The sequence below is a fragment of the Pan troglodytes genome, chromosome 1 (assembly GCF_028858775.2).
Source record: "Pan troglodytes isolate AG18354 chromosome 1, NHGRI_mPanTro3-v2.0_pri, whole genome shotgun sequence".
Taxonomy (NCBI): Eukaryota; Metazoa; Chordata; class Mammalia; order Primates; family Hominidae; genus Pan; species Pan troglodytes.
Window position 1 is genome coordinate 122,150,820 of NC_072398.2, and position 23,318 is coordinate 122,174,137.

The 23,318-nt window shown below is 42.9% G+C and overlaps 1 protein-coding gene across 6 annotated transcripts in view; it reads left to right on the top strand.

The window, feature by feature from the left end:
- Positions 1-23,318, top strand: part of SORT1 (sortilin 1) — an 88,238-nt gene that overhangs the window by 57,973 nt on the left and 6,947 nt on the right. For all 6 annotated transcript variants that reach the window (XM_054668498.2, NM_001427912.1, XM_054668503.2 and 3 more), the window contains exons 11-17: positions 3,498-3,604; positions 12,248-12,350; positions 12,688-12,856; positions 14,753-14,943; positions 16,724-16,913; positions 21,872-21,988; positions 22,885-22,993. In XM_054668498.2, the coding sequence (XP_054524473.1) occupies positions 3,498-3,604; positions 12,248-12,350; positions 12,688-12,856; positions 14,753-14,943; positions 16,724-16,913; positions 21,872-21,988; positions 22,885-22,993 (986 nt within the window). The remainder of the gene's footprint in view (positions 1-3,497; positions 3,605-12,247; positions 12,351-12,687; positions 12,857-14,752; positions 14,944-16,723; positions 16,914-21,871; positions 21,989-22,884; positions 22,994-23,318) is intronic.

Consider the following 23,318-nt stretch of genomic DNA (forward strand, 5'->3'; position numbering starts at 1 on the left):
GGACACTTAGGCTGTTTCCATTTTCAGCTCTTATGAATACTGAATGCTGCCATGAACATTGTTATACATGTAACTGTTTAAGTCAATGCTTTCAGTTCCTTTGGGGATATATGTAGGAGTGAAATAGCAGGATCACATGATAATTCCATGTTTCTCTTTTGGAGGAAATACCAATGGGTTTTCCACATGGTTGTACCATTTTACATGCAATACAAAAGGATTCCAATTTCTCTACTTCACTGCAAACACATGATATTCTCTTATTTTTGTAACAGCACTCCTAATGGGAGTGAAATAGTATCTCGTTTATAGCTTTGATTTGCATTTCTCTAATGACTAAAGATGTTGAACAACTTTTTATATGCTCGTTGGCCATGTGAATATCTTCGTTGAAGAAGCTTCTAATTGAGTCCTATGGATGGCAGTGATTTTTAAAGTTGTATTCACTGATGCTCCTCTGGTGCTTATGACAATTTTTGCACATAGTAGATGTTCAGTAATACTTGCCAAATGAGCCTACAAATAAACGGCTGAACAGCCTTGCACTCAAAACCATACAGTGAACACACTTGAAAAACATTTAAGACTGAGCCTCAAGTATGATAGGCAGGAATGGGGAGGGAAGGGCATTTTCAGCTGAAGGAAGTACACATGCAAAGTATCAGAGTCGCTGGGCGTGGTGGCTCACGCCTGTAATCCCAGCACTTTGGGAGGCTGAGGCAGGTGGATCATGAGGTCAGGAGATCGAGACCATCCTGGCTAACACGGTGAAACCCCGTCTCTACTAAAAATACAAAAAATTAGCTGGGCGTGGTGGTGGACACCTGTAGTCCCAGCTACTCAGGAGACTGAGGCAGGAGAATGGCGTGAACCCGGGAGGCAGAGCTTGCAGTGAGCCAAGACCACGCCACTGCACTCCAGCCTGGGCAACAGAGTGAGACTGCATCTCAAAAAAAAAAAAAAAGTATGAGAGTCACAGGAGGGTTTGGCCTGGTGGTGGTGGTGAGACATTGGGTGATGCCGGGGGAGGAGGGATCAGGAGGACAGTCCAGCAGGGACAGACCAAACCCATGCAAATTCAGGCTCCCTATTTTAAATAAGTTATGATAAATAGAACTAGGAGTGAGGAGAGCAACAACAAGTAGAAAAAAAGATGTTTTGAATCTATGTTGTTTAGGTAATAAAATGAGTCTTCTATATTGGGAGATGTAAGCCTATGAGAATAAGCCTGAATTTGACCCACTTCCTGCTCTTCTTGATAAGGGTGCATAGCAATAGCCAGCCAGGGTTCTTCTTGTGTTCTACTCAATGACTCTACAGAGCTCACCTTTCCTTAGGCCCAGTTATACAAATAAACACATTAGTCTCAAGTACAAAGACTCTTAAAGTGTCATTTTATTTATATATTTATTTTTCGGTAGGAGGTAGGGGCTGTTTTTATTTTGTAAAGTCCTGGCAGTGGCCTACAAGGTCCTGGAGATATGGCTCCCGGTTTCCTCCCTGACTCACCTCCAGCGCTTCTCTTTCCATCTGCCCTACTCTCATCATACTGTCCACCTGCCAGTTCTTAACACAGCAGGTACACATGCACATGCACAGATTAGAGTTTGCACCGACAGTTCCCTCTGTTTCTCCAGATGTCCGCAAGGCTGATATGTCTGTACTCATGTATTACTTTTTGAATGAGACCTTCTCTGACTATCCTATTTTAAATTCCAGTTTGCCCTCGCCTCCTCACACACACACTATCAATCCACCTTTAGCTGCGCAAGTATTTTCCATAGTACTTATTTTCTAGCATACTACATAATTTACTTATTTACTATGTCTAGTGCTTGTCTCGCCCTACCGGAATGTATTTTTCACAATATTTGTCTGTTTAGTTCACTGATACATTACCAAAGGCTTACAAAAGTTTTCACTCTGGGTGTGGTGGCTCATGCGTGTAATCCTAGCACTTTGGGAGACCAAAGTGAGTGGATGACTTGAGGTCAGGAGTTGGAGAACAGCCTGGCCAATATGGTGAAACCCAGTCTGTACTAAAAATACAAATTAGCCAGACCTGGTGGCATGCACCTGTAGTCCCAGCTACTCAGGAGGCTGAGGCAGGAGAATCGCTTGAACCTGGGAGGCAGAGGTTGCAGTGAGCCGAGATGGTGCCACTGTGCTCCAGCCTGGGTGATAGAACAAGACTCTGTCTCAAAAAAAAGAGTTTTCACATAGTAGGCACTCAGTAGATGTTTGAGTAAATGAATTTTCCTTCATTTGCTTCCTTGTTTGCTTTTTCTTAGAAAAGGAGCCCAGGCACAGTGGCTCACACCTGTAATCCCAGCACTTCGGGAGGCTGAGGCGGGTGAATCACCTGAGGTCAGAAGTTGGAGACCAGCCTGACCAACATGGTGAAACCCCGTCTCTACTAAAAATACCAAACATTAGCCAGGCGGCAGGTGCCTGTAATCCCATCTACTCGAGAGGTTGAGGCAGGAGAATTGCTTGAACCCAGGAGGCAGAGGTTGCAGTGAGCTGAGATTGTGCCATTGCAGTCCAGCCTGGGCAACAAGAGCGAAACTCCGTCTCAATAAATAAATAAATAAATAAATAAAAATAAAGGAAAACTCAAAGGATATTATCTCTGAATTTAAAACCTGCAACAGTTTATATCATTGAAAATAAGAATGGGGAAGAGACGAGGGAAAAAAGAAAGGTACAAGAAAGATAGGATATGGAGTAGTGGAGAGACAATAATTCAGAGTTATTAATCCAGAACTCTGCACACTTACTGAATCTCAAGAGTCCCTAAAACAAGGCTAGTGTCATGGCCTTGTCCGAATAAAGATTAGGATGCCTTCCTGTGGTAGATTTTACTTCCCAGGCAAGCAAACAGGGAAGGAGAATGGACATCAGCCTGTTCATGTTGGTAAGGAGTTAAAAGGTATTTTTTTCAAAGAGTATCAGTCCTAAATAATTTGTGGAATTAATTGGGTCCTGTTCAGGTGGGACACCTTCTTCAAATATCTCTTTTTTTTTTTTTTTGAGACAAGAGTTTTGCTCTTGTTGCCCAGGCTAGAGTGCAATGGCATGATCTTGACCCCCTGCAGCCCCCACCTCCCGGGTTCAAGTGATTCTCCTGTCCCGGCCTCCCGAGTAGCTGGGATTACAGGCCCCCACCACCACACCCGGCTAATTTTTTGTATTTTTGGTAGAGTCAGGGTTTCACCATGTTGGCCAGGCTGGTCTCAAACTCCTGACCTCAGGTGATCCACCTGCCTTGGCCTCCCAAAGTGCTGGGATTACAGGCATGAACCACTGCACCTGGTCTCAAATATCATATTTAAAGTGCTGCTCCGTTACCAACAATGAGCCGTTTTGTGAGGTGTTACAAGCTTGTCGGACTCCAGGTGCTATACGGTCTCAGGAGAGAGTCATGCAGTGATAAAGTGAATCTAACCTAGGTACTTCCAGTGTATCAGACTTAATGATGTTCTCTTCCCATTCAGATAATTCTATCCAGACCATGATCACTTTTGACCAAGGAGGAAGGTGGACGCACCTGAGGAAGCCTGAAAACAGTGAATGTGATGCTACAGCAAAAAACAAGAATGAGGTTTGTTTACTCTAATGTGTGCAGAGCACAGCAGCCTTTCCATTGTGCTCTGATCAGTGCCAGCCTTTTGGATGATGAAGTTTCATACTTGATTAGGGTCCTCAGCATAAGGTGGAAAGTTTGGAGATGAGAGTAATGAAATTAACTTAGAATTTCGGAAGTAAGAACTGAGGAAAGGTCAAAATACTATGGATTATTTGTCTCTTAAAGAAGAACAAAACTGAGGGCTAACAATTTGTGGTTCACTAAACTGCTGAATTAAAACAATGGCCAGAGGGGCTGGTGATTAGTTAGGGGTCAGCATGGCAGCTGGGAGACTTTAGAGGTTCTGCAAGAAGCCACAGCTCCACCATTCATAAGCAGTGCACAGCCTTGCTCATTGGAAACAAGAGGAAGAGGATCTGGCCTTCCTTTCCCTCTGCCTAGGCTCCCATGGCCAGTGGGTGGTGACCTGCTTAGTGCACAGGGACGCAAGGCAGCCCTCCTTGCAGAGAGTTTGGGAACCAGAACTATGCAGGTGTCACTCCAGGAGATCTAAAGCCTGGAGTGACAGGCCTTGGCAGGCAAGGAAAAAAGGGGGAAAAAAAACAAGCTTTTTATCTGGCTCTCACAGAATGTGAGCTTGGGGGACAGCTGGAGTTCCTTCAGAAACTGAAGTACCGGTAGTTCCCGAACCCTCCTTAGTGTCTGTATCACTGACATACACTTTGCTTTTCTAGGTGGGGTTTTCTGTTTTGTTTTAAGAGCCTCAAATGATGAGAGAAAGTGTGCCTTCCTACACCACCCAAACACACTCTCCTCCTTTACACTCGCAAGCACTGTTGCATCTACCTGACTTTCTGACCCCAGTTTCCCATCTGTCTGCCTTGGCCCTGCCCAGCCACTGCCTTCCTCACCTTAAGCCGGCAGGTTCAGTGGCCTCTGTGTTTGCCTTGCTGCCTGCAGGCTCCCCATGCCTCTCCCTGCCCAGCGCTCGTTGTGGCTCTCTTGGCCTGTGATGAATGGCCTCTGTCCCTGACCTGGTGAGTAAAGGTTCTCTCCTGGTGGGCCCTCTGCTGCCTTTTCATTGTCATTGCTCACCTTATCCCTGACACACCCCTTGTAACCCCCTGCCATTCCCTGAACACCCACACTATTCCTGGAGGAAGTTGGGCCTGTCTCCCCCAACCCCAGTTGACTAGGATTGGTGGAAATTCTAACCACCCTCAGTGACCATCCAGTTAGAGCTAATCATTCCTCTTCATTTCATTAATAGTTTGCTTGAACCTCTTCTTTTTTAAAAAATAGTAGTAAAATATACATAATATAATATTTATTATCATTTTAGCCATTTTGAACCCTTTTTAGAGCGTTAACGTTCATTCGGCTGTATACCTCAACTAGTTTCTGACAATACATTTTCCCCCAGCTTTATGGAGGCATAACTGACAAAAATTGTATATTTACAATGTACACTGTGATGTTTTGATATATATATACATTGTGAAATGATTATCACAATCAAGCTAACTAACATATGCATCACCTCACAATTATCTTTTGTGTGTGTGGTGAGAACATTTAGGATCTATTCTCTTAGCAAACTTCAAGTAACAATACAGTATTCTAGACTGTAGTCACCATGTATATTTTCCCTCAAAAGCTTATTCATCCTGCATAACTGAAACTATGTACCCTTTGGCCTTCATCTCCCCATAACCCAAGCCCCAAAAGCCACCATTCTACTCCCTGCTTCTGTGAGTTTGACATTTTTACATTCCACTTATAAATGAGATCATGCAGTATTTGTCTTTCTGTGCTGGGCTTATTTTACTTAACATAATGCCTCCCAGGTTCACCATGTTTTCAACAGATGACAGGATTTCCTTCTTTTTTAAGGCTGAATAATATTCCATTTTCTTTGTCCATTCATCCATCTGTAGACGCTTAGGTTGATTCTGTAGCTTGGCTATTGTGAATAATACTGCAGTGGACATGGGAGCACAGATATCTTTTGGACATACCAATTTCATTTCTCTTGAATATGAACCCAGAAATGGGATTGCTGGTAGTTCTGTCCTTCATTTTCTTTTTTTTTCTTTTTTTTAAAGACACAGTCTTGCCCCGTCACCAAGGCTGGAGTACAATAGCACGATCTTGGCTCATTTCAACCTCCGCCTCCCGGGTTCAGGTGATTCTCCTGCCTCAGCCTCCCAAGTAACTGAGATTACAGGCATGTGCCACCACGCCCGGCTAATTTTTTGTGTCTTTAGTAGTGACGGGGTTTCACCATATTGGCCAGGCTGGTCTCGAACTCCTGACCTCGTGATCCACCCGCCTCTGCCTCCCAAAGTACTGGGATTGCAGGCATGAGCCACCATGCTCGGCCCTGCTGTTATTCATTTTCTAGGAAAATTTCTTACGGTATTGCATAATGGCTGTACCAGTTTACATTCCCACCAACAGTGTACAGGGTTCCCTTTTTTCCATGTCCTTGCCAATACTTACCTTTTATCTCTTTGATAATAGCCATTCTAACTTGGGTGAGATAATATCTCATTGTGGTTTTTATTTGTATTTCCCTCATGATTAGTGATGTTGGGCATTTTTTCGTATACCTGTTGGCCATTTATATGTCTTCTTTTGATAAATGGCTGTTCAGGTCCTTTGCCCATTTTTTAGTTGGATTATTTGTTTTCTTGCTACTGATTTGTTTGGATATTAACCCCTTGTAAGATGTATGGTTTGCAAGTATTTTCTCCCATTCTGTGTATTGTCTGTCTTCTCTCTTTTGGTGGTTTCCTTTGCTTTGCAGAAGCTTTTTAGTTTGATACAATCTGATTTGTCTGTTTTTGTTTTTTGTTGCCTGTGCTTTTAGGGTCGTATCCAAAAAGCCATTGCCCAGATGAATGTCAAGAAGCTTTTTCCCCTATATTTCCTTCTAGTAGTTTTACAGTTTCAAGTCTTACATTTATGTCTCTAATCCATTTTGAGTTGATTTTTGTACATGACATGAAATAAGGATTGAGGCCAGGTGTGGTGGCTCACATCTGTAATCCCAGCACTTTGGGAGGCCAAGGAGGGTGGATCACGAGGTCAGGAGATCGAGACCATCCTGGCCAGCATGGTGAAATCCCGTCTCTACCAAAAATACAAAAATTAGCTGGGTATGGTGATGTGCACCTGTAGTCCCAGCTACTTGGGAGACTGAGGCAGGAGAATTGCTTGAACCTGGGAGGCGGAGGTTGCAGTAAGCCAAGACCGCACCATTGCACTCCAGCCTGGCGACAGAGCAAGACTCCGTCTCAAAAAAAAGAAGGGTTGAAATTTATTCTTCTGCATATAGATATTCAGTTTTCCCAGCACCGTTTATTTAAGAGGCTGTCTTTTTCACATTGTGTGTTCTTGACACCCTTGTCAAAGTTAAGTTGACAATAAATGCATAGATTTATTTCTGTGCTCTCTATTCTGTTCCATTGGTCTATTTGTTTTTAACGCCAGTACCATGCTGTTTTGATTACTATAGCTCAATAATATATTTTGAAATTAGGTAGCATGATACCCCCAGCTTTGTTCTTTTTGCTTGCAATTACTTTGGTTATTCAGGGTCTTTTGTGGTTCCATATAAATTTTAGGATTTTTTCTATTTCTGTGAAAAATACCATTGGAATTTTTTTTTAAGAGGCAAAGTCTTACTCTGTCACCCTGAGTGGGGTCCAGGGGAATAATCATAGGTCACTGCAGCCTCAAATTCCTGGGCTCACACAATCCTCCCACCTCCCAAGTAGCTAGGTGTGTACCACCACACCTGTCTAATTTTGGTACTTTTTGGTAGAGATGGGGTTTCACCATGTTGCCCAAGCTAGTCTTGAACTCCTGGCCTCAAGTGATCCTACCACCTCAGCCTCTCAGCTGGGATTACAGATGTGAGCCACCACAACTGGTTGTTTTGTTCTTGATGTACCTTAAGTACCTAAAACAGTGCCTGAAATATAGCAGGTACTCAGTAAACATCTGATGAATTAATTAATGTGTTTGGATTGTTCTGTGTTGTCACAGAAAGAGGGTTATTTATAACCATATAATAGTAAAAAAAGACAGTTAAAATAATAGGCATTACATTTAATCTGTAGATCACTTTGGGTAGTATGGACATTTTAACAATATTAATTATTCCAATCCAGGAACATAGGATATATTTCCTTTTTTTTTTTTTTTTTTTTTGTCATCTTCAATTTCTTTCATCAATGTTTTGTAGTTTTTAGTCTTTCACCTCCTTGGTTAAATTTATCCCTAAGTTTTTTGTTTTTTTTTTTTTAAGTTTTTTTCTTGTACTATTGTAGATGAAATTTTCTTGATTTCTTTTTTGGATAGTTTGTTGTTAGTGTATATTGTATTTTTATATGTTGATTTTATATTCTGCAACTTTTTTGAATTTATTAGTTTTAACATTTTTGGTGGAGTCTTTAAAGATTAAGGATTTTTATATATAAGCTCATGTCACCTTCAGACAGACAATTTTACCTCTTTCTTTCTGGTTTGGATGCTTTTTGTTTTTATTTCTTTTTCTTACTTAATTGCTCCAGCTAGGACTTCCATTACTATAATGAACAGAAGTGGTGAGAATGGTCATCTTTGTCTTATTCCTGATCTTAGAGGAAAAGGTTTAGCTTTTGACTGTTTGAGTATGATGTTAGCTGTGGGCTTGTCACATATAGCCTTTATTATGTTGAGGTATATCCCTTTTATACCTAATTTATTGAGAGTTTTTATCATGAATGGGTTTATTATGTTGAGGTATATCCCTTTTATACCTAATTTATTGAGAGTTTTTATCATGAATGGGTGTTGAAATTTGTTAAGTGCTTTTTCTGGATTTATCAAGATGATATGATTTCTATCCTTCATTCTATTAATGTGGCATATCTCATTTATTGATTTGCATATGTTGAACCATCCTTGCATTCCACAGATAGATCCTACTTGATCATGGTATATAATCTGTTTAATATGCTGTTGAATTCAGTTTGTTAGTATTTTGTTGAGAATTTTTGCATCTATGTTCATCAGAGATATTGACCTGTAATTTTGTTTTCTTCTAGTGTCCTTGTCTGGTTTTGGTAGCAGGGTAATACCACCCTTATAAAATGAGTTTGGAAGTGTTCCATTCTCTTCAATTTTTGGAAGAGTTTGAGAAGGATCGGTCTTAATTCTTCTTTGAAGAAAGTTTGCTAGAATTCACCATTGAATCCATCACGTCCTAGGCTTTTCTTGTTGGGAGGTTTTTGATTACTGATTGAGCCTCCTTACTCATATTAGTATGTTCAGATTTTCTATTTCTTCTTCATGATACAGTCTTGGTAAGCTGTATATGTCTAGAAATTCATCCATTTTTTTCTAGATTATCCAATTTGTTGATGTATAATTGTTCATAGTAGTCTCTTAGGATCCTTTGTTTTTTCTGTAGTATAAGTTGTAATGTCTCCTCTTACATTTCTGATTTTACTTGAGTCTTCTCTTTTTTCCTTATTCTAATTAAAAGTTTGTCACTTTTTTATCTTGTCAAAAAAAAACAACTCTAAGTTTCATTGATCTTTCCTGTTATTTTTCTAACTGCTATTTCAGTTATTTCTGCTCTGTTATTATTTCCTCCCTTCTGCTAACTTTGGGCTTAGTTTGTTCTTTTTCTAGTTCCTTGAGGTATAAAGTTAAGATTTTTGAGATTTTTCTTTTTTCTTAATGTAGACATTTATCACCATAAACTTTCTTCTTAGAACTGCTTTTGCTGCATCCCTTAAGTTTTAATATGTTGTGTTTCCCTTTTCATTTGTCTCAAGATTTTTTTAAATTTCCCTTTGACTCATTGGTTGTTCAAGAATATGTTGTTCAATTTCCACATTCATGTGAATTTTCCAATTTTCCTCCCTTTACTGATTCTAGTTTCATAATGTTGTAGTTGAAAAGAACTTGAGGCCAGGCGCAGTGGCTCACGCCTATAATCCTAGCACTTTGGGAGGCTGAGGTGGGTGGATCACGAGGTCAGGAGTTCAAGACCAGCCTGGCCAACTTGGTCTCTACTAAAAATACAAAAAAAAAAATAGCTGGGCGTGGCAGCGGGTGCCCTTAATCCCAGCTACTCAGGAGGCTGAGGCAGATAATTGTTTGAACCCGGGAGGCGGAGCTTGCAGTGAGCCAAGATCACGCCACTGCACTCCAGCCCAGGTGACAGAGTGAGACTCCGTCTCAAAAAAAAAAAGAAAGGATACTTGAGGTGATTTCAGTCTTACATTTGTTAAGGCTTGTTTTGTGGCCTAACATATGCACTATCCTGGAGAATATTCTCTGTGCACTTGAATGTATATTCTGCTGCTATTGGATAGAATGTTCTGTATATGTCTGTTAGGTCCATTTGTATGGTGTTGTTCAAGTTTGCTCTTTCCTTACTGGTTTTCTGTCTGGATGATCTATCTATCATTGAAAGTAAGTATTGAAGTCCCTTACTATTATTGTATTGTCATCTACCTCTTTCTTCAGTTCTGTTAATGTTTGCTTTATACATTTAGGTGCTCTAATGTTGAGTGCATTTATATTTACCAATGTTATATGCTCTTGATGAATTGACACCTTTATCATTGTGTGGTAACTTTCTTTATCCCTTGTGATAGTTTTTTACTTAAAGTCTATTTTGTCTGATATAAATATAGCCACCCCCGGCTGGACATGGTGGCTCACGCCTGTAATCCCAGCTCTTTGGGAGACCAAGGCGGGCGGATCACGAGGTCAGGAAATCAAGACCGTCCTCGCTAACATGGTGAAACCCTGTCTCTACTAAAAATACAAAAAATTAGCCGGGTGTGGTGGCAGGCGCCTGTAGTCCCAGCTACTTGGGAGGCTGAGGCAGGAGAATGGCATGAACCCAGGAGGCGGAGCTTGCAGTGAGCTGAGATGGCACCACTGCACTCCAGCCTGGGTGGCAGAGCGAGACTCCGTCTCAAAAATAAATAAATAAATATAGCCACCCCTGCTCTCTTTTGGCTACCATTTGTGTGGAATATCTTTTTTTTTATCTCTACTTTCAGCCTATGTGTCCTCTTACACACATAGGCCTTTACAGATGGCTTCAGCAGGGGAAGCCCTTACCAGGTAGCTCATCCAGAGATTCTTGGGGGGGCAACTGACAGGTTCTGCAGGTAGGTGGGCCTGGTGCCTTGGTCTTTGGGGGTAGCTTGGAGGCTGGGTCCTCTGCGGCAGGCCTGGCAGTGGAATCCACTAGGGTGGACCTTTTAAGTGGGTCTTCAGGTGAAACACCTGGAGCCCGGTAAGTAGATCTGCAGGAGCCAGCCTGGTGCAGGGGTGGGCCCTACCCTGAGCCTGCAGGGGCTGGCCTGATGCAGGGGTCCACTTGGCTGGGTCTGTGAGAGTGGACCTGGAGCCTTTAAGTTTTTTAAAGACAAGACTGGATCTTATTTCGAACCACCATCACATCTTGTACGGTGTCTGAAGTATATCAGGTGCTTATCAAGTTTATTTGTGTAGAGTCAGCCTTTAAACATTGTTCAGAGGCTTTGATGTAATGCAAAAATAAAATAAATGGAGACAGGTTACCCATGAGGAAATATTTGCTTCCAGATATTGTAGTACATTTCAGAATCAAGAGTATGCCACTGAGCTACAACTCAACAACAAACAAATAGCCTGAATAAAAAATAGGCAAAGAACTTGTATAGACATTTCTCCAAAAACAATATAGAAGTGACTAACAAGCATATAAAAAGAGGCTCAGCATCACTAATCATTAGGAAAATGCAAGTCAAAACCACAATGAGGTATCTCCTCACACAGATTAGGGTCGCTACTATTTTAAAAAGTGTTGGCAAGGATATGGAGAAATTGGAGCCCTGGTGCACTTTTGGTGAAAATGTAAAATGGTGCAGCTGCTACAGAAAACAGCGTAGTAGTTCCTAAAAAAAATTAAAAATAGGATTATCATATCCAGCAATTCCACTTCTGGATTATACATCCAAAAGAGTTGAAAGCAGGTTCTCAAAAAGATATTTGTACAACCATGTACATAGCAACATTATTCATGATAGCCAAAAGGTAGAAGCAACTTGTGTCTATTGACAGATAAATGAGTAAATAAAGTGTGGGGTGTGTGTGGATACAGATACACACACACACTTAAATAATATTTAGCCTTTAAAAGGGAGGAAATTCTGACATATGCTATTAATACAACATGGATGAGCCTTGAGGACATTATGCCAAGTGAAATAAGTCAGACACAAAATGACAAATATTATGTGATTCTACTTCTATGAGCTACCTAGAATAGCCAACACAAAGTAATATGGTAAAAATCATAGAAAACACAAAGTAAAATGGTAGTTTCCAGGAGCTGGGAGGAGGAAGAAGTAGGTAACAGTTGCTTAATTGGTGATTGAATTTTATAAGATGAAAAAGTTTAGAGACGTGGTTGTACAACAATGTGAATATACTTAACACTACTGAACTATACACCTAAATAGTAAATAAATAGTTAAGATAGTACTTTTACCTAGGTCTGGGTTAACTTAAAGCTTTATTGGAAGGGCTTTGTGAAATGATTAAAGAAATTGTATCTTTATCTTTGGTTCTAATCTACGCTTTTGTTTCTTTTCACAGTGCAGCCTTCATATTCATGCTTCCTACAGCATCTCCCAGAAACTGAATGTTCCAATGGCCCCACTCTCAGAGCCGAATGCCGTAGGCATTGTCATTGCTCATGGTAAGGAACCTCCCACTCACCACCTCCAACTGGAACAGTGGCTGAGCACACTGAAACTCAGCCGCAGGCTTTGAATGCTCTGAGAAGAAACAGTGTGGATGCTTTTACATTCCTTTGGTAGAATTTCTTACATTATAACAACACTTTGGGTTTTTCATCAACTTTTATCAGAGAGAGCAACACAAATTCTCCGAAGTTTTTGGTGGTTTTCTTTCCTACTAAAAGAGGCTTGATGGGAAATAATCAGAATAAATTCATTCAACATTATTCTCTCTGGAGTAAATGCTCTCTGTTTCATTGCCTATTTGTGCTAATGAGATGGTGGATTATATTGCAGGTAGCGTGGGGGATGCCATCTCAGTGATGGTTCCAGATGTGTACATCTCAGATGATGGGGGTTACTCCTGGACAAAGATGCTGGAAGGACCCCACTATTACACCATCCTGGATTCTGGAGGCATCATTGTGGCCATTGAGCACAGCAGCCGTCCTATCAATGTGATTAAGTATGCATGAACTCATCTCACACACACTGTCTGCATAGAGGGCAACTGGGGGAATGTTCTTCAGTTTATTGGGGGGATGTTACAGACCATAATTCAAATTTTTGCATTTGACAGAACTATAGATAAGATTCTAGAAAGGATTGCTTTTCATTGGCAACTCAGATTAAATGGCATTGTTTTTTCTTCTGACTGCCTCTAGCTAACATATTTGTCACTTCTTAAAAACATTCTTTCTGGGTTGGGCGCAGTGGCTCATGCCTGTAATCCCAGCGTTTTGGGAGGCCAAAGCAGGAGGATCGCTTGAGGCCAGGAGTTCAAGACCAGCCTGGGCAACATAGGGAGACCTTGTCCCTTGTCTCTAATATTATTTCAATCAAAAAAAAAACCATATATATATATATGTGTGTGTATATATATATGTGTGTGTGTGTATATATATGTGTATATATATGTATATATATGTGTATATATATGTATATATATGTGTATATATATGTGTGTATATGTGTATATATATGTGTGTATATGTGTGTATATATATATATATTCTTTCTGTCTACAAAATTATTATGGAAGCGTTCAAGCACTCTAGATTGAAAATGACTTCTTAAGTATAAGTTCTGAGCTGGGTGCAGAGGCACACACCTGTAATCCCAGCACTTTGAGAGGCCAAGGTGGGTGGATTGCTTGAGCCCAGGAGTTCAAGACCAGCCTGGGCAATGTGACAAAACCCTGTCTCCACAAAAAAAAAAAAAGAAAAATTAGCTGGGCGTGGTGGTGCACACCTTTGGTTCCAGCTACTTGGGAGGCCGAGGTGGGAGGATCACCTGAGGAGGTCGAGGCCACAATGAGCTGAGATCGTACCACTGCACTCCAGCCTGGGTGACAGAGTGAGATCCCGTCCCAAAAAAAAAAAAAAAAGAAGTGTAAGTTCTTATAAAATAATTTGATTGTTATTTATTTATTGAGACGGAGTTTTGCTCTTGTCACCCAGGCTGGAGTGCAATGGTGTAATCTTGGCCCACTGCAACCTCTGCCTCCCAGGTTCAAATGATTCTTACGTCTCAGTCACCTGAGCAGCTGAGATTACAGGCATGCACCACCACACCCAGCTAATTTTTGTGGTTTTTTGTTTTGCTTTGTTTTTTGTGTTTTGGTAGAGACGGGGTTTCGTTGTGTTGGTCAGGCTGGTCTCGAACTCCTGACCTCAGGTGATTCACCTGCCTCAGCCTCCCAAAATTCTGGGATTACAGGCGTGAGCCACCACAGCCAGCCTTAAATTTATTAATTTAAAAGCCAGTTCTTACCTGGGTCACTCTCCTGTCTTTCCTTTGAAATAATTTCTGTAAAGGTATTTACTTTCATATTCTCTCTGAACAAATCTCTTCCTTATCCTGTTAACTACAGACGTTAAAAGTTAAAATAGTTGGCTGGGTGCGGTGGCTCACGCCTATAATCCCAGCACTTTGGGAGGCCAAGGTGGGAAGATTACCTGAGGTCAGGAGTTCAAGACCAGCCTGCCCAACATGTGAAACTCCATTTCTACTAAAAATACAAAAATTAGCTGGTGTGGTGGCACGTTCCTGTAATCCCAGCTACTCAGGAGGCTGAGGCATGAGAATCACTTGAACCCAAGAGGCAGAGGTTGCAGTGAGTCGAGATCGCGCCACTGCACTCCAGCCCGGTGACAGAGCGAGACTCCAGCCTGGTGACAGAGCGAGACTCCATCTCAGAAAAAAAAAAAAAAAAAAAAAGTTAAAATAATTGTCAGCCAATAAGCCACCACCTAAATGTAAGGGGTTTTGTCTGGTTTGGGATCAAAAAGCCAGAGTGGTTTTCTGAATTCCCAGTACACATTGATCCTCTGTCATGATCTTTCTGTAATTGTGGTTTCAGGTTCTCCACAGACGAAGGTCAATGCTGGCAAACCTACACGTTCACCAGGGACCCCATCTATTTCACTGGCCTAGCTTCAGAACCTGGAGCTAGGTCCATGAATATCAGCATTTGGGGCTTCACAGAATCTTTCCTGACCAGCCAGTGGGTCTCCTACACCATTGATTTTAAAGATATCCTTGAAAGGAACTGTGAGTGTCTCCTTTGACCTTTTCTACCAGAAACTTGCAAGTCCATTTTCCTAAATAATCAATATGGTTTAATTTCTTTTAGCTGGAATCAGCAGATGCATATGCATATGAAAGAGGATTGACAGATGTTCTGTGTGGGTGATTAAGTAATGGAATGGCATCAGAAAAACAGCCTCCTCCTTGGTGCTAGCACTGTCCAGGAGAAATATGAGGGCCACATATGTCATTTAAATTATTCTGTCAGCTATAATATAAAAGTAAAAAGAAAGGTGATATTCATAAAATAAACTTAATATATCCAAAATATTATCATTTCAACATTAAGCAATATTAACGGCCCAGAAAATAGCTTCAGAAAAGGATTCACAATGTTCATTGCACAGTGTCTCCGAAGTGTCACAAGCAAACCCTAACCTCACTGCCAAACAAAGGTGCTGGCATTATACTAAGAAATAAGGGGAATGGCCAGGCGCGGTGGCTCATGCCTGTAATCCTAGCACTTTGGGAGGCCAAGATAGGCAGATCACGAGGTCAGGAGTTCGAAACCAGCCTGGCCAACAGAGCGAAACTCCATCTCTACTAAAAATAGAAAAATTAGCCAGGTAAGGTGGCGGGTGCCTGTAAGGTGGCGGGTCCCAGCTAGTTGGGAGATTGAGGCAGGAGAATCATTTGAACCCGAGAGGAAGAGGTTGCAATGAGCCAAGATCATGCCATTGCACTCCAGCCTGGGCGACAAGAGCAAGACTCTGTCTCAAAAAAAAAAGAAGAAGGGGGATAAAGAAAAACACTGGAAAAAGGATGACCTGTAGTTAAGTGTTGGCATAATACAATAAAAGACTTAACGTTTCTAGACACTTCAGTTGAATTTGGTCCTTTGAGACTGTCATGGGCTCATTTCCTCAGCGTGTTGATTTAGTGACTCCTGAAGGAGCAGACCCTTGGTTTGGACCTCACTTTTCCATAAGACGTTCAAATAGATTTAATGCCTGAGGGTCGCTGTCATCTAAATCCATTCAGTAGACTGTACAGAAGCTGGCTTGGGAGTTCTCCCCTCAGCAGGCAGTTCCCAGTTACCCCTAAAGTGTAATGTCATTAAAAGATTTGTTAAGCACCTGCTCTTTAGCAGGCTGTATGCTGGTCTTCATATCCCAAAGGATAAAACCTAATCCACTGTCTTTAGGTCACAGCCTTTGAGTCATTTTTCCAGTAGATGATACGACATACTAAGCCAGAAACTAGGTTTATCAGCAATCTGCATTTGAGAGCCGGTCAACTGAGCTAGAAGTCTAGGAAGAGAATGTTTTCCCTTCTGCCTTAAGCCAATGAACACATGGTGAAATTGAACCTGTGCTCTTGGCTAATTAGTATCTTGTCCTAAACAAAGAGCTCCCTGGTCCTGAGTGGAGAATATCTGGTTGCTTACCTCTAACAGCTCCTACTGACTGAGGGCGTAGGTGTGCAAGACACACACAGCAGCCTCTTAGTTTAGAAGGAACTTGAGAGATTTTCTATCCAGCTTCCCACTTCAAAACAAATAGGGTTTTTCCTAATCCTCAGATGGATGTTGAGAGGGAAGGAATACTCTTTTGGCATGAGGAAATGCGATTGCTAGTAGGCTCTAGACTAGTGTAACTTTTTGTTTGCAATTCCAAAATGAAGGAATAGGTTGAGTCAGACATTCTCACTTTCCCTCTCCTTGTTCTTCCTATAGCCTGGCAGCTGCCTCCCGTGGGTGGGTTCTGTGCTGTGTACTTTCCTGAACAGTGTGTCTCTCCTTTAGGTGAAGAGAAGGACTATACCATATGGCTGGCACACTCCACAGACCCTGAAGATTATGAAGATGGCTGCATTTTGGGCTACAAAGAACAGTTTCTGCGGCTACGCAAGTCATCCGTGTGTCAGAATGGTCGAGACTATGTTGTGACCAAGCAGCCCTCCATCTGCCTCTGTTCCCTGGAGGACTTTCTCTGGTATCAGCATTCCTCAGATTTCTCTGTCTCCCTTTCCCTGTTGGAGGAGGTGAAAGACAGTTTTCTTATAGGGCTAACAAATATTGAAATCCAGCCGGGTGCGGTGGCTCACACCTGTAATCCCAGCACTTTGGGATGCCAAGGCAGGCAGATCACTTGAGGCCGGGAGTTCGAGACCAGCCTGGTCAACATGGTGAAACCCTGTCTCTACAAAAAACAAACAAACAAAAAAAAATTAGCAGGGCGTGGTGGCGCACGCCTATAATCCCAGCTGCTCAGGTGGCTGAGACACAAGAATCACTTGAACCTGGGAGGCAGAGGTTGCAGTGAGCTGAGATCATGCCGTTGCACTCCAGCCTGGGGGACAGAGCAAGACTCTTGTCCCAAAAAAAACTGAAACCCTTTCCCCCAAGAGTGGAGAACTGCTGCTTCTTATCAAGGAAGCTGAGGCACAGAGAAAGGAAACCAGAATTGTTAATAATGAAACAGATAGCACATATTAGACAGTTAATTATTGGGCAGAACCAGCAACAAACCCGAGAAATCCTGAGTTGACAGTGGTATGAAGCAGAGGAGTGATATAAGAAAGAAGAGAATAAAACAAACAAAAATCTGTAGAAAATGAAAAGACAGAAACACCAAAAGAAGTGGTAGAGGAGCAAAGAGGAAATTGGACTTTAGAAAACAGCCTGAGGCCAGGCACGGTGGCTCATGCCTGTAATCCCAGCACTTTGGGAGGCCGAGGCGGGTGGATTGCTTAAACTCAGGAGTTTGAGACCAGCTTGGGCAATATGACGAGATCCTGTCTCAAACAAAAAAAAAAAAAAAAAAGAAAGAAAGAAAAAACCCCTTGACAGCATGAGCTCAGCAGGCAGACACTAGGTTTTGGATCTTCTGCAAGAATCAAGGCAGAGAGATGGTGGTTGGTCCTGAGACTAGAGGTGACATCAGTATAGTCATGGTCCCATCAAGGTTTAGAGGCCATCAAAGTGGACTCCCTAGAGTTCAGGACCATCCAGACTTAAGGATTAGTTACTTGGCTGGCATTGGGTTAGTTGATTATATAAGGGCATGAGTCCCTGGATAGCTTAAATGAGGTAATTTTTGGGCAAATAAGAGGAACTGCTTCACATCACAGATGATAATCTTTTGGAACTTGTTACCTGCAAAAGATACTGACACAAGATAAAAGTAGATCCTAAAGGATTTGGACAAAGAAGGCAGGCAGATAGCAGCCATGGCCCTTTATGTCATGTTCTCTCAAATCGCAGGTGACAGTAGAATATAGGTCTGACCAAAATGCAGGTCTGACCCAGTGTGGTTTCTCCTGCATGGCTCACACCTGTGTGTGGCATGATTAAGGGTCCTCCCTTCTCTGTTTCAGTAAGGATCACCTTTGGTGTTCCAGTAGGGCTGGAGGTCATCAATAAACCTGTAACACTAAAGGGTTCTCTCCTATCCTCGACTCCAAATATGCCAAGCTCTTCACCTGTGCTTCTCCTCTTCTCCAGCAGTGCCATGGTTTTTCAGACCTCCATGCCACTGCACATGATGCTCCCTCTGCCTGAAAAGTCTTTCCACAGTCCCTGCTTCACCCCCAAGTCTGGCGACTTCCCACTTAGCCTTTCATACTTAGCTCAGGTATCACCACTAGATGGGCTTTCCCTCATCTAGACCCCCAGAGTTCCCCTATTACAGCACTTACTAAATTTTAATTACTATTTATAGGTTTGCTTCCATCATTAAGCCCCAAATTCCTTGGAAGCATATTCTATTTGATAATAATATAGTAATCATGATAGCAGCTAACATTTATTGAGCACTAACTTTATACTAGGCACTATCCTAAGCAATTTACATTTAACCTCGCAACAGAGAGGACATGACTGATATGCCTGTGGGAAGTGGCAGAGCTGGGATGTGAAACTGGCATCCCAACTCCAGAGCCCACATGTTTGGGAAGTGGGTCCTTTATGAATGAGAAGCGTACTCAAAAAAATCCAGAAATTTCTGATTGAATACCTAAAACTCTTATCCAAATTTCCTCCTGTTATTTGAGGGGTGATATCTTCAGCATCTTTTGTTCTCCATACCCTCTCTCCTAAATACTTACCAGGAAAACCTTGAAATACAAGCAGCATCCATATATTCCCCAAATACTCATTGAATACCAGCTATGCGCAGGTAATGAAAAGTGATAATGGAAAATTTGTTGCAAAACAGAAGGTGCCGGGTGCCATGGGGATTTAGAAAAGGAAGAGAATATTTCATGTAGAGCTGAAAGGAAGTGGGTCAAAGAAGGCCTTGTTGAGGAGGTGGTATGAGAGCTGAGCATTGACAAATGGTAGGATTTGACCATGAGCATCTGGGAAGAAGCAGCTCATCAATGCCAGTGGACTGCTGCAAGCAGAGACACCAACAGCATGATCAAGGAAGGGTGTCCTGGAAGATAGGCCATTGGGGAAGTCACAGTAGTCATGATAAAGAAGTAAGTAGGGCCCAGAAGGAGGATCCTCAGGCTAAATTTTCCACTGAGATAGTGGGAAGGAAGGTAATGTCATGGACGAATACGGAAATGATAAGGAGAGCCTGGCACAAAGGAGAAAACATGATGTATTTTGAACATCTTATTTCTTTGAGGTTTTGTCAGCATATTTAGGTGGGATATCCAGCATGTATTTGAAATATAGGATTAGAACTCAAGAGAGGTAAAACCTGGAAGTTTTAGTTGCAACCAAAAATAGTTGTGATCACTAAGGGAGAGCAGATAGAGAAAAAGTAAGAGAATGCATTATACCTGCCCCCTGCCCCCGGCAAAAGACTACATTTATGGGTTAGGAAGAAAGAAGAGCAAGCAGTGGCGGGGGCAGCAGAGGGCAGAGAAACAGATGAGTGCAGCTTTACCAATGCCAAGGTGGGCAGGGGCACAACAGTATGTCAGATGCTGCAGAATGGGTGGTCTGGGTGAATGAGACCCGAGAGGGCTCCACTGAATTTGATGATTATTGAGCCTTAGGGGCACTGCAGACACTCATTTTCTTTTCTTTTTTTTTTTTTTTTGAGACGGAGTCTCGTGCTGTCGCCCAGGCCGGAGTACAGTGGTGCGATCTCAGCTCACTGCAACCTCCACCTCCCGGGTTCAAGCGATTCTTCTGCCTCAGCCTCCCGAGTAGCTGGGATTATAGGCACACACCACTGCACCTGGCTAATTTTTTGTATTTCTAGTAAAGACGGGGTTTCACCATGTTGGCCAGGCTGGTATTGAACTCTTGACTTCAGGTAATCCGCCTGCCTCGGCCTCCCAAGTGCTAGGATTATAGGCATGAGCCACCACGCCCGGCCCAGACACTTATTTTCAAAGTTGCAGAAGGGGTCAAAGCCAAAATGCGTGGAAGAAAAAATAAATGAGTAAATAAAATAGGACAAGTAAAAAAATATTCTTTTGAGAAATGTGGGTAGTAAGGGAGAGGTGGGTTAAGGAAGTAATTTCTAAGGTCAAGACATGCAGGCTAAGGAGACGCTGCCAGCTGAGTGGGAGAGATTGATTGTTCCCCTCATACTCAGGGAAGCAAGGCCCCAGGGCAGGTCGGAGGAGGGGAACCAAGGATGCTCATGGAATCAGCCCTGGCGATTGTCAGCAGACATTGTTTCTTTGGGGTAAACAGGAAAAGGAGAGCAGTGGGTGGCACTATGGAGAGATGGGGTAGAATGGAGGACAGAAAAAGGTGTTCACATGGAAGGCAAAGACTATCTAAGAAGCTAAGAGGAACAGAAGTGGGGAAGACAGAAAAATTTGCCGTGTACTGCAAGGGCAACATAATAATGACATTTGGAGGTAAAGAAAAGAATTGCTGGCTGGGCGCAGTGACTCATGCCTGTAATCCCAATACTTTGGGAGACTGAGGCAGGTGGATCTCTTGAGCTCAGGAGTTTGAGATCAGGCTGGGCAATACGGCAAAACTCTTTCTACAGAAAATACAAAAATTAGCAAGGCACAGTGGTTCACGCCTGTAATGCCAGCACTTTGGGAGGCTGAGGTGGACAGATCACTTGAGCCCAGTAGTTCAAAACAAGCCTGAGCAATGTGTCAAGACCTCATCTTTACAAAGAATTAGACGAGCATGGTGGTGCATGCATGTGGTTCCAGCTCCTTGGGAGGCTGAAGCGGAAAGATCACTTGAGCCCAGGTGGTTGAAGCTACAGTGTTCATGCCGCTGTACTCCAGCCTGGGCAACAGAGCGAGACCCTGTCTCAAAAAAAAAGCGGGGAGGGGGAAGAAAAGAAAAGAATTGCCAAGTATCCCTGAGTTGAGAGCTGCTGCTGATGCTGAGGTTTCTGTGTGAGTCTCCACCCCTCTGCAGGCTGCATCAGTCACCTCCCTGCGCCTGAGCTGCCTGCAGTGCACAGCCTTGGGGCCCTAGCTAGTCCTACCCCCACCAGGCCTGACCCATAAGCTTCTTTTCCTTAATAAGGCCCTCTCTGGCGGGGCACGGTGGCTCACACCTGTAATCCCAGCACTTTTGGAGGCCGAGGTGGGCGTATCACAAGGTCAGGAGTTTGAGACCAGCCTGACCAACATGGTGAAATGCTCTCTCTACTAAAAATAAAAAATTAGCCAGGCATGGTGGCATGCACCTGTAATCCCAGCTACTCAGAAGGCTGAGGCAGGAAAGTCGCTTGAAGCCGTAGGCAGAGGTTGCAGTGAGCCAAGAACACGCCACTGCACTCCAGCCTAGGCGAGAGAGCGGGACTCCATCTCAAAAAAAAAAAAAGGCCCTCCCCGTGTCTGTTTTCCTAAATCGACCTCCTTCAGAGGTGTCACAGGACTTCCTGAGCTACTTTCTAACAACCCAAGACTGGAATGTTAACCATCCACTACCCCACGTAACCCTTCATTGCTAGTCACTTAACGGTCTTCCAGCTGCTTTGAAAGGTACTTTATTTGCTGACTCTTGCAGTGATTTTGGCTACTACCGTCCAGAAAATGACTCCAAGTGTGTGGAACAGCCAGAACTGAAGGGCCACGACCTGGAGTTTTGTCTGTACGGAAGAGAAGAACACCTAACAACAAATGGGTGAGGTGGCCTTTTCTCCCTTGTCACGATGGATGAGGTGTTCTTGTTCAGAGTGAAAGCTGCTTCTCTCCACACTGAGATCCAAGCCCTACTTTAGAGCACTATTTTTGGCCGGGTTGGGGAGGGGCAGGATATGAAGGCCTCCTTCAAGGGTCAACTACAGGAGGTGAGCCATGAGTGCTTGGTGTCAGAGGACTCAACCCCACCAACACCACGAGGCAGAGGGCAGGAGAACAAGCTCGGCCAGATCCTGCACCCCTGCCTCCCGCCCAACCGCCCCCAGGAAGGGAGGAGAGGCTAGGGACCCACAGGCAGAACGACAGAAGCGTCCCATCCACCATGAACGTCCATCGCTCGTCTGGCACAGTTTAGGCACAGCCAGGGAGAGCTCTGTCTGATAGGACTTTCTTTGGTGATGGAAGTGTTCTGTAATTTGCTGTGCCCAATATGATAGTCACCAGCCACACATAGCTGTGGACACTAGTGTAACCGAGGAACTGAAATTTTCATTTTAATCAATTTTAAGTAGCCACCATATTGGACAGTGCTGCTCTAGACGGGCCTCATTACCTCGCTCCCCTGATAACTTCCCCTCTCCCATTTTGTACCACTTGTTAATGAGCTTTTTTGGGGTCAGATTTCTTTGGCACAGTCTCTTAGGTAGAAAGAACAGGCATGTTTCTGACAGCAGGGGACAGAGATGCTTAGTTTGCTTAAGGCCTGAAACTACACAAAATATCCCCCAAAACATCCCTGTGGACATTCCCCCCAGGCCTGAAAGATGACGTAAGGATGGGAAGCTTTTCGGCAGCTTTTCAAATCTTGTTTCCAAGAAATAGGCAGGTACCCAGGAATACATCCTTGTCTTCTGTTACCAAATCTTCTTTGCCTGGTAGGTACCGGAAAATTCCAGGCGACAAATGCCAGGGTGGGGTAAATCCAGTTCGAGAAGTAAAAGACTTGAAAAAGAAATGCACAAGCAACTTTTTGAGTCCGGAAAAACAGGTATGTTAAAATAGGTCTAGTTTTCAGGTACAAATGGGATTTTGTGTTCTGCTAAGAAAAATCAAAGTTAAAGCATCAAGAGTTTTGTTACTGATAAAAAGTGGTCAAACTACTTCTCTCAGGCTTCCCTTATACAGGAAGCTGTTAGCATGAAGGATGGGTCATGTAACCTAGTGATAAGCTCACCCTACTGAAAGCTCTTTTCTTATTGAGGGTTGGGGGATGATATTCTGTAAAGTTGTAAAATTCTTAAAATCATACAGTTGTGGAAATTTCTGAGGCTGAGAGTCATTTAGGAAAACAAAAAGGTTGTCTGTGGGCTGGG